At 37.5% G+C, this 24,461-nt stretch overlaps 1 protein-coding gene across 1 annotated transcript; it reads right to left on the reverse strand.

The window, feature by feature from the left end:
• Positions 1-1,348: 1,348 nt before the first annotated feature.
• On the reverse strand, positions 1,349-22,785 carry LOC140227940 (uncharacterized). The gene is made up of 11 exons (XM_072308324.1): positions 22,738-22,785; positions 16,374-16,519; positions 15,801-16,063; positions 12,382-13,967; positions 11,270-11,437; positions 9,352-9,581; positions 7,081-7,216; positions 5,962-6,156; positions 3,774-3,977; positions 2,134-2,205; positions 1,349-1,461 (listed from the first exon to the last, which is right to left on the reverse strand). Exons 1-11 carry the CDS (start codon positions 22,783-22,785, stop codon positions 1,387-1,389), a joined length of 3,123 nt encoding a protein of 1,040 aa, XP_072164425.1. The 3' UTR covers positions 1,349-1,386.
• Between the last annotated feature and the right edge of the window lie 1,676 nt (positions 22,786-24,461).

Below are 24,461 nucleotides of genomic sequence, written 5' to 3' on the forward strand. Positions count from 1 at the left end.
AAAGAAGTCGTCCTGTATTCTAAAGGTAAAGCTTTGTTGCCGTATTGTCTTATCAAACATTATACAATATCATTAAATGCCAGAACTGCTACTTCAATCAGACAAATATCAGTCCAATCGTTTGAAAATTGTGCCATGATCTACTATACATACTCACTGTACAAGCTCTTCTTTGAGCTTGCGTTGTTGAGGAGTTGAAAGTCTACATCAACAATTCACTCCTCAAACATCAAAGTATCAACACATCAAGCAAAAAAAAAAAAAATGATGTCAAGCAATGTACGAATTCAGATCATAAAATTATAGTCAACAAAATTTAAAATGACAGAAATTACAATTGTGTTGTTCAAAAATTAACTTTAAAAATGTGTAAAGACAAGAGACGCATTTCTTCAGTCTTATTAAAGTTATCATACTCTTATGATGTCGATAAAATATAACTTATATGACAATAATGGTGCAGGAATCGTGTTCGATGGGATTGTCTTTGCTCATTAGGATAGGTCAGTGTAAGAGAAAAAATATACAACTGTCACAAGAAGAAAAAGTCAAAACAACATTGACCTTTTTACCTTGTACAATTAAGTGGAAAGGAGCAAAGAGGGGTTCCCTTTTGTCAAGTACATACTTACATTTCACTTTCGTCTTATTGGCATAACGTTTAAACAGAAAAGTTGTGAGCTAGCCTGTTAGACACTAGTCTTGAGACATGCCAAGTAATTAGACTGTAAAAACGGGAGAAAAAGTTGCAACACCAATCATCATGAGTTGACTATGAAGCAAAATCCAAAGTGACGGTAAGTATACCACAGTTGAAATTTTTGATGTCATGGTTTGATACATACTATCGAGAAAGGTCTTGGTGTTCATGCAAAATCGCATTTAGATATTCTACTCTGGCTCAATAGCAAAATACCACTATAATGCAAGTCGTGAATCCACACACGCCGTATATAGCGCCACTTGCGTATTTAGATCTGGTGTCATTGAAGATTTGATGTTACATTCGAAACAATCTTGAGAGTGGTGTGATACTGCAATATTCGCACTTGCATTGTGTTCTTTCTTCCAAATACATTTAGACGTACGTTGGTATGCGTTTGTATGTGTGTGTTCTATCACCTAAATCCATGGATACCTTCACCAGTTCTCCGGGACTTCCTTGGATCATAGCCTAAATCGTTCAGACTATTCAAGTGTCTTTCCATGCTCGACCAAGTTTTCGTTCCGTCCTGTTCCTTCTTCCCGATTTAGTCTCGGTTCAATGTCCACTGAGCAAAAACTTGTTAGAACGTCTCTGTGTCGTTTCCATTAATGGATTCTCTTCTCGTCTCACGTCCTATGAACTATCCTTGCCTAGAATCGAGGCCTGTTTTGTTCGTTCTCTTAGATTACAGCACATTTTGGGCACCAACGGTCACCATCAATGCCTGTCCGTCTCTGTGATGCACGAAAAGACGGCTGTAGAGGGATAGTTCAACAATACAAACACATCATACTGTCATAACGTCTTGGAGTATACGTGAACATTTTTAGCAATATTCAAATATTTAGCTTGGGTTATTGTATTCATCATCACTGGCATGCTTTGTATTGTAACACCACCGCGTTGTAGAATTGTCTTGTAAGAGTCATTTCGTTCACGAGGTTAATGAAATAATTTTATCCCGATACCTCGAAACTGGTGACGTTTTAGACAATTATATAATAAAGAATAAATTATGATATGAAGGAGTACAGCCTATTCTCACGTATCTGCAAAGTTTTTTGTTTGTTTTTTTTTTCGACGAAGCATGAAACTTCTCACACAGAAGTTGCGATAATTTTTTTGTTATCCATCTACTTCTTCATAGGTGTTGATTTTTTTGTAAACATAGTTTCAATATGTTCTTCTTGTGAATTGTAAGACTAGATAAAACGGGAAGATTGGTTTGAATGATTTAATGAATAGATCCGTACATTTCTGGGTGTGTGTTTTTTCTGAAACAGATTGTTGTGCTTAATATTATTAACATCTGAATAATTCTATGAAGGATCCATTCATTCATTTTTTTTTTAAAGAGTGTTTGTTGTGCTTAGTACGTACCATATATAACATCAGAGAGACAAGAAGATTGATTTTTTACACTGTACCTCTGCCATATCTTGGTGCTTGGCACGTAACAACGTGGCCAACGGCTCTCCGTTGATTTTGATGTGTTCCAGCTGTATCATGTGCAAGTCGAAAATAAAAGATTAACACCTGACACATTTATGTTAGGTAATTCATGGTCCACGTGTTGTTACAATAAAATAAAACAAAAAATGAACAGAACTCAAGAAGTGTCTCATGCTGTCAATACCAACATTTTATTCATTCTTCAGATGAATTGTAAATACAATTTGTACTCAATTAGGGGTTAAACATGAGAACCAACTAAAATGGGTGTACTATCATATCATAGTAAATTTTAGAGGAAATCAACACTAAAAAGAATATAAACGTTCGTCAATGTGCGACGATTTCATATTTTAGGGAGGAATCAACATTTATCAAGAATAATGTTGTTATTTGGGACCTATATAATCCAGAACTATACCCTTTTGTATGAAAGAAAAGATTGGTTCTCTATAGTTATATTCATCTTTTATGAAGGAACTCTGATTCTTCACATAAACTTCACTAGTACTAAGGAATAAGGACTATTTAATGTTCCATGGTTTCCTCTTATTGATGATGAACAACATAAACGCTTATTTTCAGAAACAGTATGGTCACAACAGAAATATTTTAGTGTCTACTGGGTGCTGCGTGTTATATCATGAATATGCTGTACAGATGAATTGTGCTTTAGCAGAACCTAGGGAGACATTTTGAAGACGTTTCTCGAGAATAAAGCTAGTTACCATTTAGTATCACCACAGCCCCATTTTCCCAAATTACATTTTAGTGGCTAAAACAATTAACAGAAGTCGTGGAAGCATAAGTTCGAGAAAAAAAAAATCCGGATTCATAATACTTGTGAAGTGCACATAAAGTACCATTGCATGCAATTCTACAGAAAGAATCAACAGAACCATAGTAAAAGTATTTGAGTTAATGTATTTCATTTAAGACAAGCATTAATATACTTTCTCCGCTATTGCATGGTGACAACTGGGCTCATGGAATGTCTGTTTGTTAACCGGTTGCTAAATCTTGAAAAACTATAATAGATTGATAGAGGAGTACCACGTTTTCATGCAGGCAAAGGAGTACCGAGACCTGGACACAAGAGCCATTTGCTCTCGTACGCCATCACTTTAAGTTTTCTATGCATGCCGTCCGTCTTTCAATTCAGTTCAAATTCAGTTCTCATTTATTTCTATCCCACAGCGTTGATAGAAAATACATGTCATTTGATAGAAGTCAATAACAGTGAATAAAATAATTCTTCAGATAGCTACGTTACCCATGGTTTTTTTTTTTTTCGTTCTTATGATGATAAAGTCACCGACTAAATATCTCAATGTAAGAGTAACATCTTCCCGCTATAGCTGAATACTGTATATGTGGGCACACTGACAGTGAATTTTTGGAAAAAGCCAACGCTAAAACCGCATATAGACGGGATTCGACATGGGACGCACTCACTTCTAAACAAGACACTTTTTCAAGTGGTACATAGCTCCCCTTACAAATAAAAAAGTCAATTTACGGAGTACTATTGAAAAAATGATAGGGATAAAAAGATATAAACTCTGAATAGTTTTCAGAATAAATTTGAATGCCGCAAAAATCATAAGTGACGTACCTGACAGGATTCGGCAAATTCGGCAGCTGTTGAGAAGAATTCATCCGGCAAGTTGTCGCCTTCCACATCCAAGCGAGAAAACTTTGGTATAGTACACAGCCATGTTGCCAAGCCTCTTGCTTCCGTCGGCAAAATAGGGCGCTGTCCTTCAAAACCATTAAAGGCACTCCATTCCATATCCCGAAACAAGCTAAGTCTTTCAATCTGGTAAGGAGACAAATGATACCAGTAAAGTAAACATAAAGAAGAAAATCTTATCGGACGCCCTCAATATTTTATAGAGAGACAATGTTATAGAAAATGTGTAATTTTTATCATCTGATAGAACCTTGAAAGAAATTTTGAAACGGTTAGAGAGAACAAAAATGCTCGCACCTTTACCGATTAGAAGAAACTTTTGATTGCTGAACAGTCCAGTCACAAAGAATATCACATCTGAATTACTGAAACAGATAACAAAGTGATAAGCCCGAACAATTTACCTCAAACAATGATTCTCTACTGAAGTTCAAAAGAAGTAGCTATTAAAAAAATACAATTCTGAGGCGAAAATGGCCATATCACTGTGCACATATAGATAATTATGTATGAGCCAAACTTTTTTTTTTTGTCCTTTGCAAGCATACATTTTCAGATCAGATCAGCTCATTTCAGTTTAATTCATTTTCTTATTTCATTTTCAGATAAATAGCAAATTCATCCATTACATATCACCTTAACAAAACAAATAATATGCAAAATAATATGTCCAACCATTTCTTGTGATTGCATTAATTAAGGAACATACTGAACGCAAATATCACCGGTCGTATCTGGGTAGTATAAAGGTGTTTCTATGAAGTATAAGATGGGGTCTAGAAAAGCTTGTTTGTAAAACTGTTGGACCCCAAAATTCATGGATGTGAAAAATTACTGAGAACGGATACTCACGTCATGATCAGCTAAAATCATCCAATATTAAAATCAATGTTGAAGGGAAAAAATATAAGGATAAACGACATGCTGCTTCGAGCTATCTGTAGAAAAAAGTCGTAAATTTCATGGTGTTTGAAAAAAGAAACAAGCGCTATGTGGTAACGTTACTCAGAGAACGGTGCTTACAAAACAAAGTAGTGTGCAAAAGGTGAATCGAAACATCTAAGGATTATATTATTAGCTCCCAGGTCTTAATAGATAATGAATGAAAGCGAGAAATAATAACAATAAATATTTTCAGAACTATGATCTGAGAGTCAACCGCTCTTAAGTAAACTAACGCGTAAGTGGAATAAGAGACCAAGAATATCAAAAGACCGTTGTTAAGTGGCTAGCAGGGTATATCAATCAGGTGATAGCTGTTGTGGTTTGCGTTTGAAGGAAAATGATAAAGGAGGAAGTAATTTTTTGAGTTAGGTCATTCCAGTATCTGGGTCCAGTTATCAAAATTGTTTTCTTTGCAAAGATGGTACGAGTACGGGGAAGGTGATAGCAGTCACTCAGGCGAGAGGGATAACAAACAGAATAGAATAAATTCGAAATTTTAAGAATTGCGTTATGGCTGAAAAAAAAAAATATTCTGTATGAGACAAAATATTCAGCATGGTTGATAATTCTTACAGCACTTTTTAATACGAAAAAAGATAATCTAGTTATAAGTATTTGCATTTCCCCCATGCCAGAGATGTAAGTAGGTTATGGAGATATTAGAGTATACACTCTGCATAATACCCTGCTGGAAAAACATACTGTCCATTATTGTGTTCACATAGTGGCCTACATGAAAACGCTCAAATTTAAGAGTGTGAAGATAATTTCACACTCTTTGGAATGGCTTTTACAGGTGGGGATGTGCGACAGACTCACATCTAAATAAGTCTTTTTTCTTATAAAGTAGCTATCCGCTCCCGCTCCAACGGGAAAAAAAAAATCAATTTACAGATGTATTGCAGACACATTAATGGGGGTGAAATCATAAACCAAGGAAAGTTTTCATAGTCGAACGTGAATGTTGAAAAGGCTTCTAATTAAATTCAAATAATTTTATTTCCACATATAGCAATACAAAGCAATATACAACACGTTTGCATGAGTATAAATACTATTTGGAGGAACTTTGAATCACATAAGTTTCAGCAAAACATGGATACAATTATAATATCTTCTTTATTTTTATATAAATAAACAAGTAAGCAATACAATACATATATACCTGACAGGATTTGGCTAATTCCACCACTGTTGAGAAGAATTCATCGGTCAACGTGGTAGATATCACCTTGAAGTGAGAAAGCTTTGGCATAGTACACACCCATTTGGCCAAGCCTCTTGCATCCGTAGGGGAATTAGCGGGGCGATATCTTCTGTACCCTACGTAGTCAGGATAAGAGAACCTGAAACCTTCAATCTGTTTATACAAAATAAAAACAAATGCAAACGGCGATTAAAAGACCCAAAAAAAGTAATTGCTTTGAGAAATCATAGCAGGATGTGAGTAAATGGAAGTGTGAGAGGACAGATTTCAAGATATATTCATCATAAATGGAGGTGCCTGGATCCTGCGCAGAGAATTGAGACATACTCTTACGTATGCGTGTACTATGGTTAAGGGATGTTTAAAATTTCCTTTAAAAATGCAGTTAAGAGCAAAAGGCCTAATTTTGAGATATTCTATGTCCTTCTTTAGACAACATGAACCTTCATAAATGGAAACCATTAATTACATCAGGATAAACATGTATTTTTACTCTCTCACGCACAGGACCTCCATTTTATGTCTTTATCTGAGGGCAGAGTGTGACTCGTGGGCTGTATAACTCGTGGGACTGTATGACTTATGGGCCATTTTTTTTTTTTTTTTTTTTTTGTCAATGTCGGCCTCGTGTGCCGTTTGACTCGTGGGTGTCGGTCTCGTGGCATGACCCCGTGCGCCGGGCGGTTTGATTATACACACAAAACATAGCGCAGTTATACAGACCATGGAGGTGAGAGGAAAATCTCTCCTCCCTGCATAGACATTATTTACCTTTATAGTCAATTATTATGATAATATATCGCTGTTAGAGCGACAGCTTACAGTTAGCTGAAAACTGAATTGACGTATTAATAGTGAATGTTCGGAGAAAGATAAAGGCTGAAAACAACACAAACGGAAGTCGATGTGTGACAGACGCACTCATCTTAACAAGCTCCTCACGTGTGTGAAGTGACAATTCGTTGTATATGCATAGATGACACAGTAATACAGGTAATATTCTATAAACGCCATCTATCTCGGAAGATGTTCAAAGTCATGGTAATTGTGAATGTCATAAAAATCAATGTGACATACCTGACAGGATTTTGTGAATTCGGCAGCTGTTGAGAAGAATTCTTCGGGCAAGGTGATGTTTTTCATCACGAGGCGAGAAAGTTTTGGCATAGTACACACTAATTCGGCCAAGCATCTTCCTTGCGTCGGGGAAATATCAAAGTGAATGTTTCCAAACATCAGGACGTTGATTCCATTCGACAAGATGAACGATTGAATCTGTCGCCAAATATAAATATAGATACCGGTTCATGATAAACAAAGAAGATCATCGCGTTAACAAATCATACCACAAAGTGAACATTGAAATGTGAATGATTGCAGATTATGTGATATAAATGTAAGACAACACCAAATGCCAAGTTCTAAAAATCTCCACTGAACATGCATGCTGCATTTTGGACTTATTACCCAGAACTACCCCTTAATGTAATAAAAACAGGTTTCAATAATATTATCGTAAATGGAGGAGCCTGGAACCTGCAAAACAAAAAGAAAACTTTTTAATGTAAAACGCCATTACAAACGACCAAAGGGATTTGGATCATCTTCTTTTCAACAACATAAAGCCTAAATGAAAACCATATACTTAGTAATCATAAGACAAGCATGTTATTATCCACTACGTTTGGCATACTATGTTATGAATTACAGTAAGATGATGTGTGCTTTCACGGAACCTTTGGAAAAAATTGACATTTTCGAGACTGTTCTCGAGAAAAAAAAAAGTTCGCGTCTTTATCATTCGGAATTAAAATACAATTTTGTCTACAGTCCCATTACAAGGGAGATCGCACTCGAATGATTAGAACAAACACATGTTTAAATGGATTGTACAGTTTTGGTTGAGACCTATCTTCAGGTTTCTATTTTGTTGTTGTTGAGATAATGATAATAGATTTCTTGTGAAATATAAACGAGCATGTAATCTTTAAAATGAATTCAACGCGTATTTGATGAAAATTGGCTTTGATATGACTAAGATATCCAAAACAGAGCAATCCTAATTAAAGGTGCAACCCATATATTATTACTACTTTATCACGTTTTACTTTTTTTGTTTTCAAGTATCAGCCCTTCCAGAGCAGATTTTCATCAAATAAACTTTGAATGCTTCTCAGAGTGGCATATTCTGAATTATTTCATAAGTGGTTTCTTGGTATTTTGTAAAACGTTAAAAGCTTAATTCTGGTCTCTACCAATACTATTCCATCCCTTTGAAACTTTAACGATATTTCTTGATATATGATGCCAATAAAGTGCTAAAAAAAGAGCTTGTGTGTACATTTTCGAGACGAGAATCACCGGATCAGTAGGGCCTAGTTCATTATATGAATTCAGTGTACTTTATTCTAGATGAGGACATATTTATCTATAAGGTGATAACCGAACTCATGGACCTTCTGTTCACTAAACTATTGCTGAATCCTGTAAAAGAAAAGTAAGGTGTACCACTCTTAAATGCAGACCAACGCGGTCATCCGAGCCATTTGCTCTTATAGGCTATCACGTTTAATTTTGTATTCCATAGTCAGTAAAACTTTTTGACCCGAATTCACGAAAGTGGTACAATCTAACCATGGACAAAGACCATAGGGCGCCAAGTGTCGCACGGAATATTTTGTTACGAAATCAGTCACTTCGTCGACGAAATGACCATTTCGTCGACGGAATGTTGTCATTTCGTTACAAAATAATCATTCCGTCGAGATTGCCCGCAGAGGTCCACGCAGAACGGTGGTAGGAGACCCTTAGCGGCAGCACCTCGCAGGCAATCCCCATGCAGGTACATCGCAGCTAGCTGTAACGCAAGTTCTTCGCAGTCCCCGTATGCGGCCAAGATAATGACATTCTGTTGGACTTCTGCCATTCTTTCAGAGGAATTCCTTCACTGAGTTGTCAGCCCCGACGCGCCTGGCACGCAGGTCACACAGAATACCCGTAAGCAGAACTTAAATAGAACGCGTCCAGCAAGTAAGACACATGCAAAACTCTCCCTTCTTCTCTCCCTCAGAAATTGTCCGGTATGCTGGAAAATTCCCACACGCAACAGGCCCGCGTAGCTTGCCCGGACAGGTGTGCAGGGCTTAAACTTGGTTGCTGGTAAAAAGGATTTGCGTGCGCTGCACCTCCGGGCAACTACGGGCGAGATACGTGCTAGGTACTGTCATCTCCGAGTCATCTGCGGGGACCTCCGGGTAGTAAAAATTGCTCTTCGCAAGTCGCACGCAAGGCTTGCCCGGAAAGGTGTGACTCGGCCTTTAAAGTATACAAACCCAATATGAGGTTCAAAGTGAATGTCGCAAAGATCTAATGTGACATACCTGGCAGTATTCGGCAAATTCGGCAGCTGTTGAGAAGAATTCATCTGGTAGCATGCAGTCCTCCAGCAAGAAGCCAGAAAGCTTTGGCATAGTACACGCCCATTTTGCCAAACCTCTTCCTTCCGTTGGGGAAATATCAATGCGAAGTTTTTTATGGGGCGTGAAGTACTTTCCATTAGACAAGGCAAATGTTTGAATCTGTTGCCAAGAAGAAATATAAATAACGGTTAACACAAAAAGAAAAAAAGAGAAAAATTCAGCACGTGTTATAGGGAAAAGATGTTGAACTGTCCTTTTTTAAAATAAAATTCCATTACAAACGAGTAAAAGGGATTTGAGATTTTCCATTATTTCCTTCTTTTGATGACAAACAAAATAAACCCTTATGAATGGAATTGGAATCCATATCATTAGACGACGTCTCCTCTTGCCATTCGTCAGTGGTCAAAAAAAGTTGTATTTTTTCTCATTAGGGTCTTGGTGAGATTCTACGAAGCCCTCCATTGAATTATTCACATTGGCAAAGAATAAAGAATTTTTAAAGTATAGTAGCATCTCAGATCCTCAAATCACAACCTTAAACTCAGCTGCCCAGTTACCCGAAATCTAGATGGTGACACGAACTTCACGATTACCGCATCAAAGCTATGGAATAATCCCCTCTTGATTATCAGGCAGTCTGTATCTACAAACTCTTTCAAAAAGCTCTGAAACATATCTTTTTTTTAAATTCAATCTTAAGCTCTGCATAGGTATATATACACACACACACACACACTCACACACAAACACACACAAACAGATATAATATATATATATATGATATATATGATATATATACATAATATATAATATATATAATATATATATATATATATAATTTAATATATATATATACATATATATATATATATATATATATAAAGAATGTGTGTTTGTTTGCATGTATGTGTATACAATCATGTATATGCATATGTGAATAATATATGAATTGCGTATGTATATGCCTGCGCTTACCTATATCGTGTGATGTCCATGTGATGGATCTAATTGATTTTTTTTTTTTTTGGTTATCTACTATTCCGTATTTCTCTTTTTCTTTATTTCTGTAATCTTTTAGCAATCCGAGTCTCTTGGCAACATTGCTTGGGAAGAGCGCATTAAATATTCATTGCTTTTGTATTATTGCAATTGTAGTGTAATATTGGGTATGATGTATGTGTATGTTTTTTTTCTTCAAATTACTCTTTCACTTTCCTTGTAAAAAAGATGTCTGGGTAACTCATATATCTGCAGTTGCTGGTCTTCCACTGCATCGGGTCTGGTTGTATGTGCTTGTAGCGGACTACTCGCAGGGTTATGCACCCTGCTCTTTGAAATGAATGAATAGGCATAAAGCAGGATCTTTTACGTGCATGAGTTGTGACTTTCTCACACACCACACGCACACGGGACCTTCATTCTATGTCCTTAACCGAGGGACGTATTTTGTTGTTGTTGTTGTTGTTGTTTTTGTTTGGGGGGTTACTATAGAGAGGGCGGTATACTTACACACAACATTGCTCAGCTATATACACATTTATTTACCTTCAGTCAATGTGTCGATTCTATACTGTATATGGAGTAACTCCTTATCGTTAGCTGAAAACTGAATCAAGGCTGAAACAAACACAAACAGAAGTCGATTGGGGACGGACTCACGTTACTGAACAGCAATAGGCACCTTATACACTCCTGTATGAAGTGATAATTGCTCCCCTTCCAACGAAGAGAGTAAACTTTAATTTAGACGTGGTTACACAGACTTATTAACGATGGTTAAATGATTATAAGCTCATGAGAAATTTCGGTTGAGTGTCAATGTTGGAAAATCAAACATGATATACCTGACAGGACTTGGCTAATTCGGCAGCTGTTGAGAAGAATCCATCGGGCAAGTCAAAGTTTTTCACTTCAAAGTGAGAAAGCTTTGGCATATTGCACACCCACTTGGCCAACTCGCTTCCTTCAATCAGTGAGAGAGGGTTGTTGGTAGACAAACTGAATTCTTCATTCTGTCAATAAAAAAACAAAAACAGCAACACTTACCGGTAGACAAAGGGGGGGGGGGGGGACGTAACGTGCCAGTAACATATGACCAAAGAGATTGTATACTAATAGAGTATTCGCGCGCAAACTGGGCCAACTTACAAACTCGCCGCCATCAACAAAGAGGTCCTACAAAACGTGTCTAGGGTAATAACTCCCTGGGCAATTACCCCAGACCCTTCCCCTGATCCTAACCGTAATCCTAATCCTGAACCTTCTCCTAACCCTAACCCAAACTCTAACCCTAAACCTAATCCTAACCCTAAACTTTACTCTAACCTTGTTACTAAGCAGTATTTAGCGGGGGGAGGAGGGAATTGCCTGATACTTTAAAAAAAAAAAAAAACTCGAATGTACGTTACGACTATTTAATTGTTGTGTAATGATACCCAAACCAATTGCTACCCCCTTCCATTCCACTATGATCATGATGATGACCAGATCTTCTCACCTGCAGCCAGTCATTGACCTCTAATCATACTTCCCACCTCCAGTGAGTCACTGATTTCTATCATCCCTGGTGTAGAGCTTGGGTCCAAAAGGCGCTAAATCCATCATTTTTTAATGGATTTAGCGTCTAACTTGTGGGCTGTATAAATTGTAACACCATTGTAACATTCTAAATAATTTAGAATATTAGAATGGTGTCATTTTCCCCCTCAGTATCAGACAATATCCAGCCCCCATCTTCCAATTCTAATGTATAGGCCCAAATACAAGCAAACCACGATTTACGACAAAGTTGAGTCAAACCCAAGTCATCCTGTCTTGCTCCCATTCATTACTTTACTTCAAATTAATTATTTCTCTCTTTTTTTTTTAGTTCAAATCTTCTGGGATCGTTTTTATGGGTAATTTTCTTTCTTTCTGCAGATAATATCCTAATCAATAAAAGCTGTGTATTACTCACCGGTTGATTACATTGCACCATGGACGCAATTCCTGACAGTGTATGTTTTGACGTATCACATGAAAGTATCAATGACGGCAATCGTTCTTTCACTGCTGCGGCAGCCTCCTCAGTGTGACACTCGAACGCCACATCTATGCAGAAATCATAGTCATCATGATCTGTCCTTTCCTCGTCCATAATCTGGCCAGCACGATGTATCAATCCATCGATAATACTAATGCCGACATCTTTCCCAGCAGCTGCAGCGAAATAGAGTAGGCAACGGAACTCTTCTGATCTAGGTAGAATATCATTTATGAACCTTTCGTACCTGGCGTGATCTTCAACGAATAACGTGTGAATGTATACTCCCGCGACATATTCCTGGAACAATTTATGGGGAAATGAGACCGTTGACTTGACCAAAGATGTAGTGTTGACATCGCACTGACTTTCCCCTCCACAGACATTTTTCTCGTTTGTCAAAACCCCGACACTTAGGCATGTTTCCATGGAATCACGACAGTTGCTGAAGTGTTCTGCAGGAAATGAAAGCTTATTGGCCAGCAAACCTCTCAGTGCTATCTCTCCTAAGGCCTGAATTGCACTGTCTGCTTTCTTCGTGAACTCGCAAGGGTCCTGACGTTGGAAGTTTGTACACATTTTTGATGCATAGCGTTCTTTCAAGAAAGAGATCATTTCTCCAAACAGCTGAGAGAAAGTTTGCAGTTTGTGCATTCCTTTTCTCTTTTCTTCATCTCTGTCCCACATTAGGCACAGTATTACAGAGAAGACTGGAAACAGGGCCATTTTCGTCCTGATTGTGTCATTGTTTTTCATGAAGCTGATGAGGTCTTCTTCAAGAGCCTCTCTTCCTTTGAGCTGAAAGTTCTTCTTGATGTAGGCACTTAAATTCTCTTTGTTGAATCCTTGGACACTGACAAAAGTGTAAGCGTTAGCGAGAATCCTGTCCATTTTGAATTCACTTGTTCGCCATGATCTTGTGGTTACAATAACTCTGCATGACTTGTACCGATCTAGTCGAAGAATGCGAATGACATCACTGCTGCTCTCTTTCGTCACTGTCTCGTTCAACTCGTCATACTCATCAAGCACTAAAAGAACTTTAGTTGGATTTTCTAGTACAAAGTTATCTATCTGGCATGATGTTGATGAATTTGTGTCAGACATATAACTTTTTGCAATACTACTGATCGTCTTGCCGCCACGGACATCTCGCAGGGGAATTACGAGCACCATTTCTAGATCCTGGAGAATCCTTCCCTGGCACCAGTCCCATGCGACCTTCTTGCAAAGCGTGGTTTTGCCGACACCTCCCTCACCCTGGATTAAGATGCGCTTTGCAAGACTTCCCTTTACCTCCTTAGTCAAGAGATTCTGGTAAGTTATTGGCATCATCCTTATATAACGACTCTCTTTCGTAAGACTCAAGTTGGTGTAAATGTCATCAAAATCTGCAGAAGTTCTGAAATCGAGTGGATCCACTGTGACCTTGCTGTAACGGCTGCGATAATACTCTTCAAGATCATGTCTGCACTGCTGGACTTGTTCCATTGTTAGCGATGATACACTAGTTGATGAACCTGGAGAGTAACGTAACATCACTCGTTAACAAAGAGGAAAACAGACATAACTTGTGTGAATAACTGCATATATCTTTGAAAAGTTTATGCGTGTGTATTTGTGCAGTGTGTATGTCTATGTATCTCTTACCATGTACCACAAAAACGAACCAAAAGTCATCATTCAAAAATGATGTCCAAATCCATCAAACAAAGTGGGGAAAATAAACATTTAAAAACGAGCATTTAGGAGACAAACGGGCTTTGGAATTAAACCGCTGTTCCCTCGGTCACCGATGCGATGAAATAATTATGATAGGGAAAAAATGACTTTAGCTGTAGACAACGCAAAATACCTTTAACTCCATATAAAGGTTTACAGAATGTATTTTTTGGCTTCCTTATCTCCACTTGTAAGACCAGTATTTCGATTTGCACAAATTACAGAGGTGAAAAAAAAAAACATTTAAGTGATGGGAAAATGTCATCCCATTTGAAAACCTGGTCTTAAAAGTTCCTTCTTAGCAGTTCAGTTTAAGCATGAATTATCTATTTGGAATTAATTGCGTTTTGAATTGTTTCTTGGTTGTTGGTTTTTTTATGTGTGTGTGTGTATTTGTGTGTGTGTGTTTTATTTTTTTTTTTTTTAGTTTAGCTTTTCTACTAAAAGTGATTTATTCATTATATCAAATTTAAAAAACTCCTCATCAGAAATTGACCCCTCCACTCACCCCACCCCAAAACAAAGACACATCAGTCAACTCAACAATCGTTTTCAAATCCATTCTTTTGTCAAAAACGATAATCTCAAGTATCAAAATGCGCTATCTATGATATTGCAAACTGCATTAAAAGAACAAAAAAGGTACAATAGATGTTGTTAATGTACCATCATAATTATACTTCTTATATTCTTCTTCCACATCGGGATGCTCTGTTTTTGAGTGATCTCTGCCTGCGGGGATTTCAGCGACACCCTGGGCAACGTTGCTTTTACAACGACGTCAGCAGCAACTTTGCAAGTCATTGCCATCATAAATAGTAATGAATGAATAAGTAAATACATGACTGTATCTACATAATACATCACAGTGAGCATTGAATTATTTTATCCCTTACAACTTTGTCTGTCGAATTTGAGGAAACGTTTATGCGATTACCTTATTAGACATTTCAAGTGCATTAAAGTGTAAGCCAGAGAATGGAGCACTGTTGCTAATTTAACATTATAAAAAGTTAAAGGACAAGTTCACCTTCATAAACATAAGGATTGAGAGAATGTAGCAATATTAGTAGAACACATCATTGAAAGTTTGAGGAAAATCAGACAATCCGTTCAAAAGTTATGACTTTTTGAAGTTTTTGTGCAGTACCCGCCGGATGAGAAGACTACTGCAGTGTATGAATAACTTAGATGTCATGTGCACATGCGTACAATATAAGGAAAATATAAAGAGAATTTCACAAAATTCCGTCTTTTGAAAAAAGTACACATTCCCCTGACTCGTTACCGACAAATGTTATGGGTAATATTATTCCCCCTGCCTTTAGAAAGAGGCAAGTCAAGTGCTCTTTTATCATGCGAAAAAAAGTGAAAATATGTTGAATTTCTTTTACATTTTCTTTATATTGTTGTACGCATATGACTCACAAGCTGTAGTAGTCTCCTCATCCAGCGGTTCCAACACAAAAATTCAAAAAATTCATAAATTTTGCATCGATTGTCCAATTTTCCTCAAACTTTCACTGATGTGTTCTACTAATATTGTTGCATTTTCTCAATCCTTATGTTTATGAAGGTGAACTTGTCCTTTAAGGATTACACAGCATTCCCCTCCCTCCCCAATCGGTCACCTGATGTGATCTCGTCAGCCAAGTAGCCCAGCTCAGATTCTCGAAGTTTCTGCGAGAGCACGCCGATGATATCGGTACCAGCAGGCTGTCGATCCTTCCATGTGCACAGAATCTCCATCAGCATATACTGATTGTCTGACCGATGTTTTTCTTCGACTTGGCGTAGCTCCGAATATACAAACCCAAGGGAGTTTCCCAAATTGTCGTACGATGAGGAAGCTATTTTCTTACTCAAGTCAAGAAATATCATTTGGTGTCTGATGTTGAACAAAAGAAAATAATGGGTTGTAAAAGTTATGCGTTCAAAGATATGTGTTTGCTTTTTGTAACGTAAAACATAATTTGATTCTAGTAGAGAATAATGATTAAATAATGATTAAATAATGATAAAAGCACTGCTTTTTGAATAGCATTCCACCCGTATTCTGCAACATTTCCGTATACTTACAATATTTTGTAAACTTATCCTTATTTTGTATTAAAATGAAATTCATGTATTCAATTTCTTGTAAAATATTCATATGTTTCTGTTGGAAATGGCAAAACAAATGAATGAATGGATAATATACATACCTGTCAGAGGTTTCATCCTTCGGGCCTGGGTTACATTCAATGTCGCCCGCCCTCATTAGGCGGATGCGTGTCATGTAGGATCCGCACATCACTGTGGCCATTGTAGAGCGTGGGTTTGCCCTGATGTCGATACTGATTTTTGCTTCCTGCAGTCATGTGGGCGCAATTTATAGACATTAAAAGAACTTTTTGTTTTTCGAAAATAAAAAATGAAACACAAAAATGGTGAAATGACAGACAGAAAGAGAGCTGCGATGGGTAGGTCTGTATCTGAATCCGCTAATATTATTATGTTAGTTGTCTTGTGTTTGCAGAACTGTCGATTGTTGCTCTAATCTGCACTTATGTGTAAGAAGTGTGTGGAGGAGCACTATGATAACACAGTTACCGTTGGGTATTAACGCAAATGAAAAATAACGATGCCTTACATTGACATTTGAATATCAATATCAGAAATTAACGAGAGTGAGACTGCCATCAATGCTTTTATATCAGTTCAAATTTATTTCGTTTTTTTGGCAATGAAATAATATGTTAACGTAAATCTCACTTTTTTCATTGACTTAAATGATGCCATTTTCATTAATTGCTTATGCCATCACTTGACGGCTTATGCAACTTTATATATTGAATGTACGAGTAATGAATACTATAGAGGTTTAACATTAAATGAAATCCATGCAAAATGTAGGGAAATAAAGGCACTGTACGTTTGACAAAATAAAAGGATTTTCACTTTAAAGGACAAGTTCACCTTCATAGACATGTGGATTGAGTGAATGCAGCAATATTAGTAGAACACATCAATGAGAGTTTGAGGAAAATCGGACAATCCGTTCAAAAGTTATGAAATTTTAAGTTTCTGCTCAGTCACGGCTGGATGAGAAGACTACTATAGCTTGTGATGTCATATGAGTACAACTATATAAAGAAAGTATAAAGAAAATTCAAGATATTCTCACTTTTTTCACATAATAAAAGAACACTTGACTTTCTGTCTTTCAGAAGTCAGGGGTAATAATATTACCCCTAACATAAGTCAGTAACAAGTCGAAGAAATGTGAACTTTATTCAAAAAGTCAAGTTTTGTGAAATTCTCTTTTTATTTTCCTCATATTGTTGTACGCATGTGACATCATACACTGTAGTAGACTTCTCCTCCAGCAGTGATTGCACAGATACTTAAAGAACTCATAACTTTTGAACGGATAGTCGGATTTTCCCCTAACTTTCATCGATGTTTACTAATAGTGTTGCCTTCACTTAATCCACATGTATATGAAGGTGAACTTAACCTTTAAATATAGGTAGGAAATTATTACTGCAATTAGTGCAAAATCATTTTGATTGTCCTTTTCCCCTCTTAAACTCCATGTCACAACCATACAATGTAGGTCTTCTTCCGCCCTATCCTGTCATTCTACGACCGAATATTCATCAGGCAAGTTGATTTGCACGTTTTTAATAGATTTGGAAAAAAGATAGACATTTACATTTTTCCTTTTTTTTTTAACTTTGGCATATTACTCCATTTATTGTTGGATGAAAGAAAAAGGATTTAGTTTGGATGCGTTGGATACCAAAATCACCGGCTTCGTTTCTCTCTTGGCTTTGTGAAACTTCACTTCTCTCTCTTATATCCATGATTCTCAAACCTTCAACTTTTCCCTCTCCACCCTCCATACTGTTTCATCTTTCTCCATCTAATGATTTCCAAGCCTTTCAGCTGACTCTCACTTTGTTCTCTTTTCTCCCTTCTCCACTAGTGCAATTTAAACGTCCAGCTTGCTGCTCCCCTCGAATCGTCACCATCACATCTTTCTTCCTTACACCCTCCCTCTTTCGCTTCCATCCGATCGGACCTCAACCCTCCTTTTTCTGGCCCTTCTTCTGCCACGCAACGGTCCCTGCAACGACTATATATACGTACAAATGGTGTCACCGCAAACCTCTCTCCCTAGGTGTGGTTTCTTTTTCTTTCCGTCTTCTTTCTTTCAGTTTCTATCTCGAGTTTGCATCATGAATTCGAGACTATAAGAATCAACAGAGTGTAAATTGAAATGGAGGGGGAGGGGTGATGAGGGCGGCTGCCCCTGTTCTCAAGATTTGGAAGGCGAAAATTGGAAAATAAAGTCACGCGTGCATGTGAAGCCGCCTTTTTAAACCTTTTTGAAAGTAGGATTATATGAATTTGTGATACATGAGGAAATCACCAAGACTAGTGACATCCTTTCCTCTTTTTTCTTCTTTTAGTATTTTGGTTTTGTTTTTCTTCTCAGGATAAGAATATCAGTGAGAGGTGCTCAAACTAAGGTCAAAGTTTAAGTAGACCTTGAGTTTGTTTGTTTTTTGTCCTATACGTGAGCGTTCGTATGTACACCTACACGCTACTTTTTAGCTAAAAATGTCAAATTTGCAAGGGTGATCGATAATCTATCACTGCTGTCAGAGCATCGACACTCGGGATGGGGAGGGAGCAATTCCAATGAAAATGTTGGAGGCGAGCACATATTTTACTCCACTAATTTCTGAGTTGTGGAAAATTACTCGCTTTTTCATAGAAAAATTCTCCATGTATTCTACCCAAACAATGCCAAATGTATTTTCCATCATTCATTCATTTTTTTTTCATTTCTAACAGAAACATATGAATATAATTATTACTGAAATTGAATACATGTATTTCATCATAATACAAAATAAATGATAAGTTTACACATTGTTGTATACGTATACGGAAATGTTGGAAATGGGGAGGAATGCTAAAAAGCAGTGCTTGTAGGATGCATTCCTCCCTAATCGTAATGCAAGAAATTATATGATGTACAATGTATTTATGTAGGCCTACTGGAGGGATAACCCTTTATAACTAAACCTTTCTTCTCTCTGTTCCCCTCCATATCAGATTAATTTGACAATTTTCCAAATGTTCCATCAATAATGCGCATATGAAATTTTCAATTTCAATGTAAACAAAAAAATAATTTCAGTTCTCAAAAATACAAAAGCTCCCTAAACTCTGGGCAGGGTACCCCCCCCCCCACACACACACACACGCACACACGCAAACACACACACACACACACACACACACACAAAAACACGCCTTGCATTATTGCTCGGTCACCTTTATTGACTTAGTACACTTTGAGGCCGAAGGAAAGTTTTTCAAATATTCTACAAAGAGTGTGTATCAGATCGCTTTATTCTAATTCTAAAAATGCAAAAGCTCTATCGCGTGAAACGGGGTTATATCCCCCCCCCCCCCACACACACACACACACCCCTCCACCTCCTATCGACTTATAGTGCCCAGTGATGACGCACTAGCGGAATGAAAGCGGAGATTCCGCGAATTAGCCATCAAAATTTCCCTGAATATGCCCTCTTCATTTTCCTTACTTTTGACAGAAAAACATTCTAAATATTTCAGTAAAAGTCCGCACCAGATCGTTGAATTTTGTGTCTGAAAACGTAAAATCGCCGTCCACGGTGTGAGTGGGGTTGATACCCCCTCCTATAGTACACCTCCCTCCCGCTCGGTCGCTCCGCTCCCTGGCGTAATACCTTCAAAGTTTGCCACCAATCATGAAACTGGAGTCCATTGGATCTTACAAATCAATTGCATGTTTTTGATAAGAACAACAAACCGAGCACTGGAGGAATACCATATTGCATGGATGCATGCAACTTTGTCCTTGCAGGAATTTCACCTCTTCTATGTTTTTTTTTTTTCTTTTCTTTTTTTCATGTTCCATATTCCACATTTCATATTCAGGTTTCATATTCCACTTTATTTCGAAGTAAAATATGTTTAACAAAACAGTCAATTTTACACATAATTTCACATATGTATAAGGACATGTAATATAATGATGTGTAAATATGAGGAACCTACTAAAAAGCAATGCTTGTAGGCTGTATAGGTTCCAAGGAAATAATATAAGCGTTTAGTACAACATACTAGTTACGAAAGATGACGTAACACATGAGAAATTCAGTATGTCGAGATTATGATAAAATCTTTCACCATTGTTCACACTCTTCCTTCCTGCATCAAGATTGGCTTAACGACACACAAACACAGACTGATAGTTAGTGATTTATATCCAGTATCCAGAGTTACTTTGAATTTCTAAATCACAATTGTCCCCGCCCCCGAAACATCCTTGAAGGAATGTTGTTAAAAATATAATATAATCTACATCAAAATACTGATGCCTTACTTTTTAGGGGACTGCTTCAAGTAGGTAAAACATGCCACAACATGCACCAAATTTCATCAGTGATAACATCAAAATGCGAAAAAAAATCAAAATAACAAAAAAAAAAATCTTACAAAACGGGGCGGGGACCCCTTTACCTCACCGCCCCCTCCCCCCCCCCCCCCCCCCCCGCCAACTCCCCTCGCTCTTTCGCACACAACTACTTCTCCTAAGATGAAATCCTGGCTACACCACTGATAGGAAATGATTTCCTGCAGTCGGAAATTTGTTTTCATATTTCCGGTTTGGTATTGTACTTTGAACCAGTGCTTTGAACATACCTTACGTTGTATTATTGCTCGGCTGTCACGGGACCTACTGTATAACAGAGCACATGCAACTGACGAATTCAGGTATCGTGTAACTATCACTCAGCAATACTCTCAACCCTTGACCGAAAGATCGGTCTGTATCTGGTCGTCGGGGAATTTTCCGCGGAGACTGCGTCAAAAAAATAAAAAATAAAAGACTCCGCCGGACAGACGGATCTTTCTGCCTATCTCCCCCAAGCAATGTAATGAATGAAATTCAGTGTCATTACAGACAATCTGTTTATTTATCTAGTGTGTGTGTGTGTGTGTGTGTGTGTGTGTGTGTGTGTGTGTGTTTGTGTTATCAGGGGCATCCCATGCAAATTCTGATGCATTATGTTTAACAGAGAACTGATATTCGAACTTCGTATATTTTGCAGACGATAAGCCTCTGGTTTTCCTCATATACAATGGTTATTGCCGAAAAAAAAAATATCCTGAAAATCATAATCTCAATTTCGAAGTCAACCACATTCTTACAGATTATTCCATTCTTATAGAAATAATTTCACTTTCTTAAAAATGATTTCACATTAATAGAAATGATTTCTCGAAATAAAAGAACCACGCCCACGTCACGGTAGCCTAAAGTGCTATAGTTACAACACAGAGCGAAATCTGGGAGAAAACACGCTGACCAGGCATAATGTTAGCTACTGCTCAATAAACGCCATAATGATCATGATAGCAATAATGATAGCAATCAAATCTGACAAAAATGTGTACACTAACCTTTTGCAACGAGCCTCTGAACACACAAACAGCAAATATTTGCAGCGCACCAGGCCGGCACTATATAGTGGACACTTTCAACTTCTTAATAACAATAATCGATGTCGATGCGATTCAACTTTGGCCATAGATAACGAAAATGATAAATTTTCACGATACAGCACATCACGGGTTCTACTTCGACTAGCCGAGTCAAAATCAAAACGCACGACCTGCGACGTTTCTTCGTATTTATCCTGTCAAGTCATGGAATTTCCCTTTGCGAACAACGTCATGAAAGTATACGTGCGCGCAAGAAAAAGAAAAAAAAAAGATCCATTTTTGTGCGTATTTATAACAGACACCAAATGCGAATAACACACATACACACACACGAAAAGTAGAAGATTGTTTTGTTTAAAAAAAAAAAAAAAGAAAAAAACATTTCTTTTAAGGCTTGCGTACCTGCTTGAATAGGAAGATGGTTTAATGGCATGAATGGAATCAATCTTATTCAACGAATCAGAGCTGAAACCAAGAAAAATATAACAATATTTTTTTTATTTGTTTATAGGACTACACTCCCCGAAAAGTTGGATACTCACAGCTCTTATAGCCCGAACTACATTCAGTATAGTTCTAGAAAAATAATTATATGACCCTAAGTTGATAGCGTGTTATTCAACTAGACATACAATTCTTATGGCAATATAACGTCACGTTGATACCGAAATTATTGCCATATTTGATATGCAGAGTTTATGTGGAAATATTGGATACCGGTTATACATTCTATTGCCACCCAAAGTAGTGTATGCTTGGCGTAGATGCCCACGTTTCGCAAAAATTAACCAGCAACTGTTATTGTGAGGTTATGCTGGCCTCTATAACACTCCTAAACTGTGAGACGAACGAGGCAATTTCATAAAAACATAGGAGAACACATTTTTTTTTACGTACCAGCGGGATTACGTACCTTATTTCGTTTCCAGATTAAGTTATCTCTGTGAATGTTCTCAGTAATCCAGGTAAAGTATCACATGAACTATGTCGGTAAATCTAGTCAACTGGACTTACTTGTAATTTGGAGTAGCGATGTTTCGCGTCCGCTCCGGGACGCTTCATCAGGCCGACTGATCTTTGGCGGCAATTGGTTGTTGACCCGACCACAGGGTCGGGGATTTCCAGATTAACAAACTTTATAAGAATATTCGGATTAACAAACCTTACTTTTGGAATAGATAACACTTTCTTTTTCATTTGCTGGCCAGCAAACCTTTGGAAAAGGAACCCTTCTGATTTTCGTATTGATATTCGGCATAACGATCTACGAGGTGTAAGGATATGGACATGCATCATACCGATGAATATTTAAATCATTCAATGTGACTACACACGTATTAGAAAAAATGGCCAACATATGCCAGGGGCACTCTACTTTCTGAATACCGTCTCGTTTTCTGATAAAGTCCCATGAAGATGTTGATCGCTGCCTCTTTGTGAAATAGTCTTCGTGAAACAATCCACTGTCTCATTGTCAAAGCCAAAATGCCAAAATCTATTTTTTTTTTTAACAGAATTACGTCAAAGGATATCAAATCCAGGTGAACTCCAGGTTCTTCAGTTAGGTTTAATACAGCAACACCTATAACATTCCCTTTATCCACCTGTTACACATCTAGTCTGTTAGATACCGCAGCGTAGTCATAATTGGCGTACCCAGGAAGAAAACCACGCTGGTGCAAGCTAATTATCTCTGGGCCAGAAATAATCATACTCTTTTCGGACTATAAAGACAATCATTTCTAACACGTTTCATGATGCGGTATGGAACAAAACATAAGTGTGTCGTTCGATAGGTTTGAGGCATCACCACCATTGTGTACTTATAGTGTGCCTCAGCCCATGATCTTGTCGACAAAAAAAAAAAAGTGTTGTTTGCTAGTATATGAGTGCACGTAACGAGTCCAACACACACAAGTCGGTATCCCACGAGTCGTATAGCCCACAAGCTTGACACTAGGCAAATAAGGCCCATGAGTCATACACTAACATTATGCAAAAAAAAAAAAAGCAGAAAACAAAAACAAAACAAAACATTTCGAATCCGAAACTATGTATGGAAAAACAATGCCCACCGTCGAGTCCGACACTCATGATTATCACGGGAATGTATGCGCAATGCCGGTCTCGTATTTTTGTTTTGTTTTTTGTTTTGTTTTTTTGGTTTTTTTTTTTTTTGTTGTTGTTGTTGTTTTTTTTTTTTTTTTTGATTTGCCTAATGTGGACTCACGGACCTTATTTGCCTATAGTGTCGAATTAATTGGGGCATTTTTGCGTAGTGCCAGGCTCCTTGGCCTTGTTCGCCTATACTTTCGGACTCATGAGCCTTATTTGCCGAGTAACGAGCTCATGGGCTGCATGACTCATGGACTGTTTTTTTTTTTTTTTTTTAGATGTCTAACTCGTGGGCCGTATGACTCGATTATAGGTGTCGGGCTCGCGGAGGGATGACCCCATGTGCGTATGATTTCCCTTGTCATATTGTAAGAGTGTTTCTAACTTTGTTTGGGTTGTTGTTGTTGTTGTTGTTGTTGTTGTTGTTGTTGTTGTTGTTGTTGTTGTTGTTGTTGTTGTTTTGTTTGGTACAATTTTCAGTCTTCACCTCAGACCGGCTTCTCAGAGCGATGTGCCCTTTGATTCCTTCCTTCGCTGGTTATCTCTATTATCAAGATAGCTAGTTTATCCGGTTTGAATTAATTATGTCAACCTTTTCGCGTCTTAATGAAGCCTTTTTGAGT

This window comes from Diadema setosum, chromosome 4, assembly GCF_964275005.1.
Source record: "Diadema setosum chromosome 4, eeDiaSeto1, whole genome shotgun sequence".
Lineage (NCBI taxonomy): Eukaryota > Metazoa > Echinodermata > Echinoidea > Diadematoida > Diadematidae > Diadema > Diadema setosum.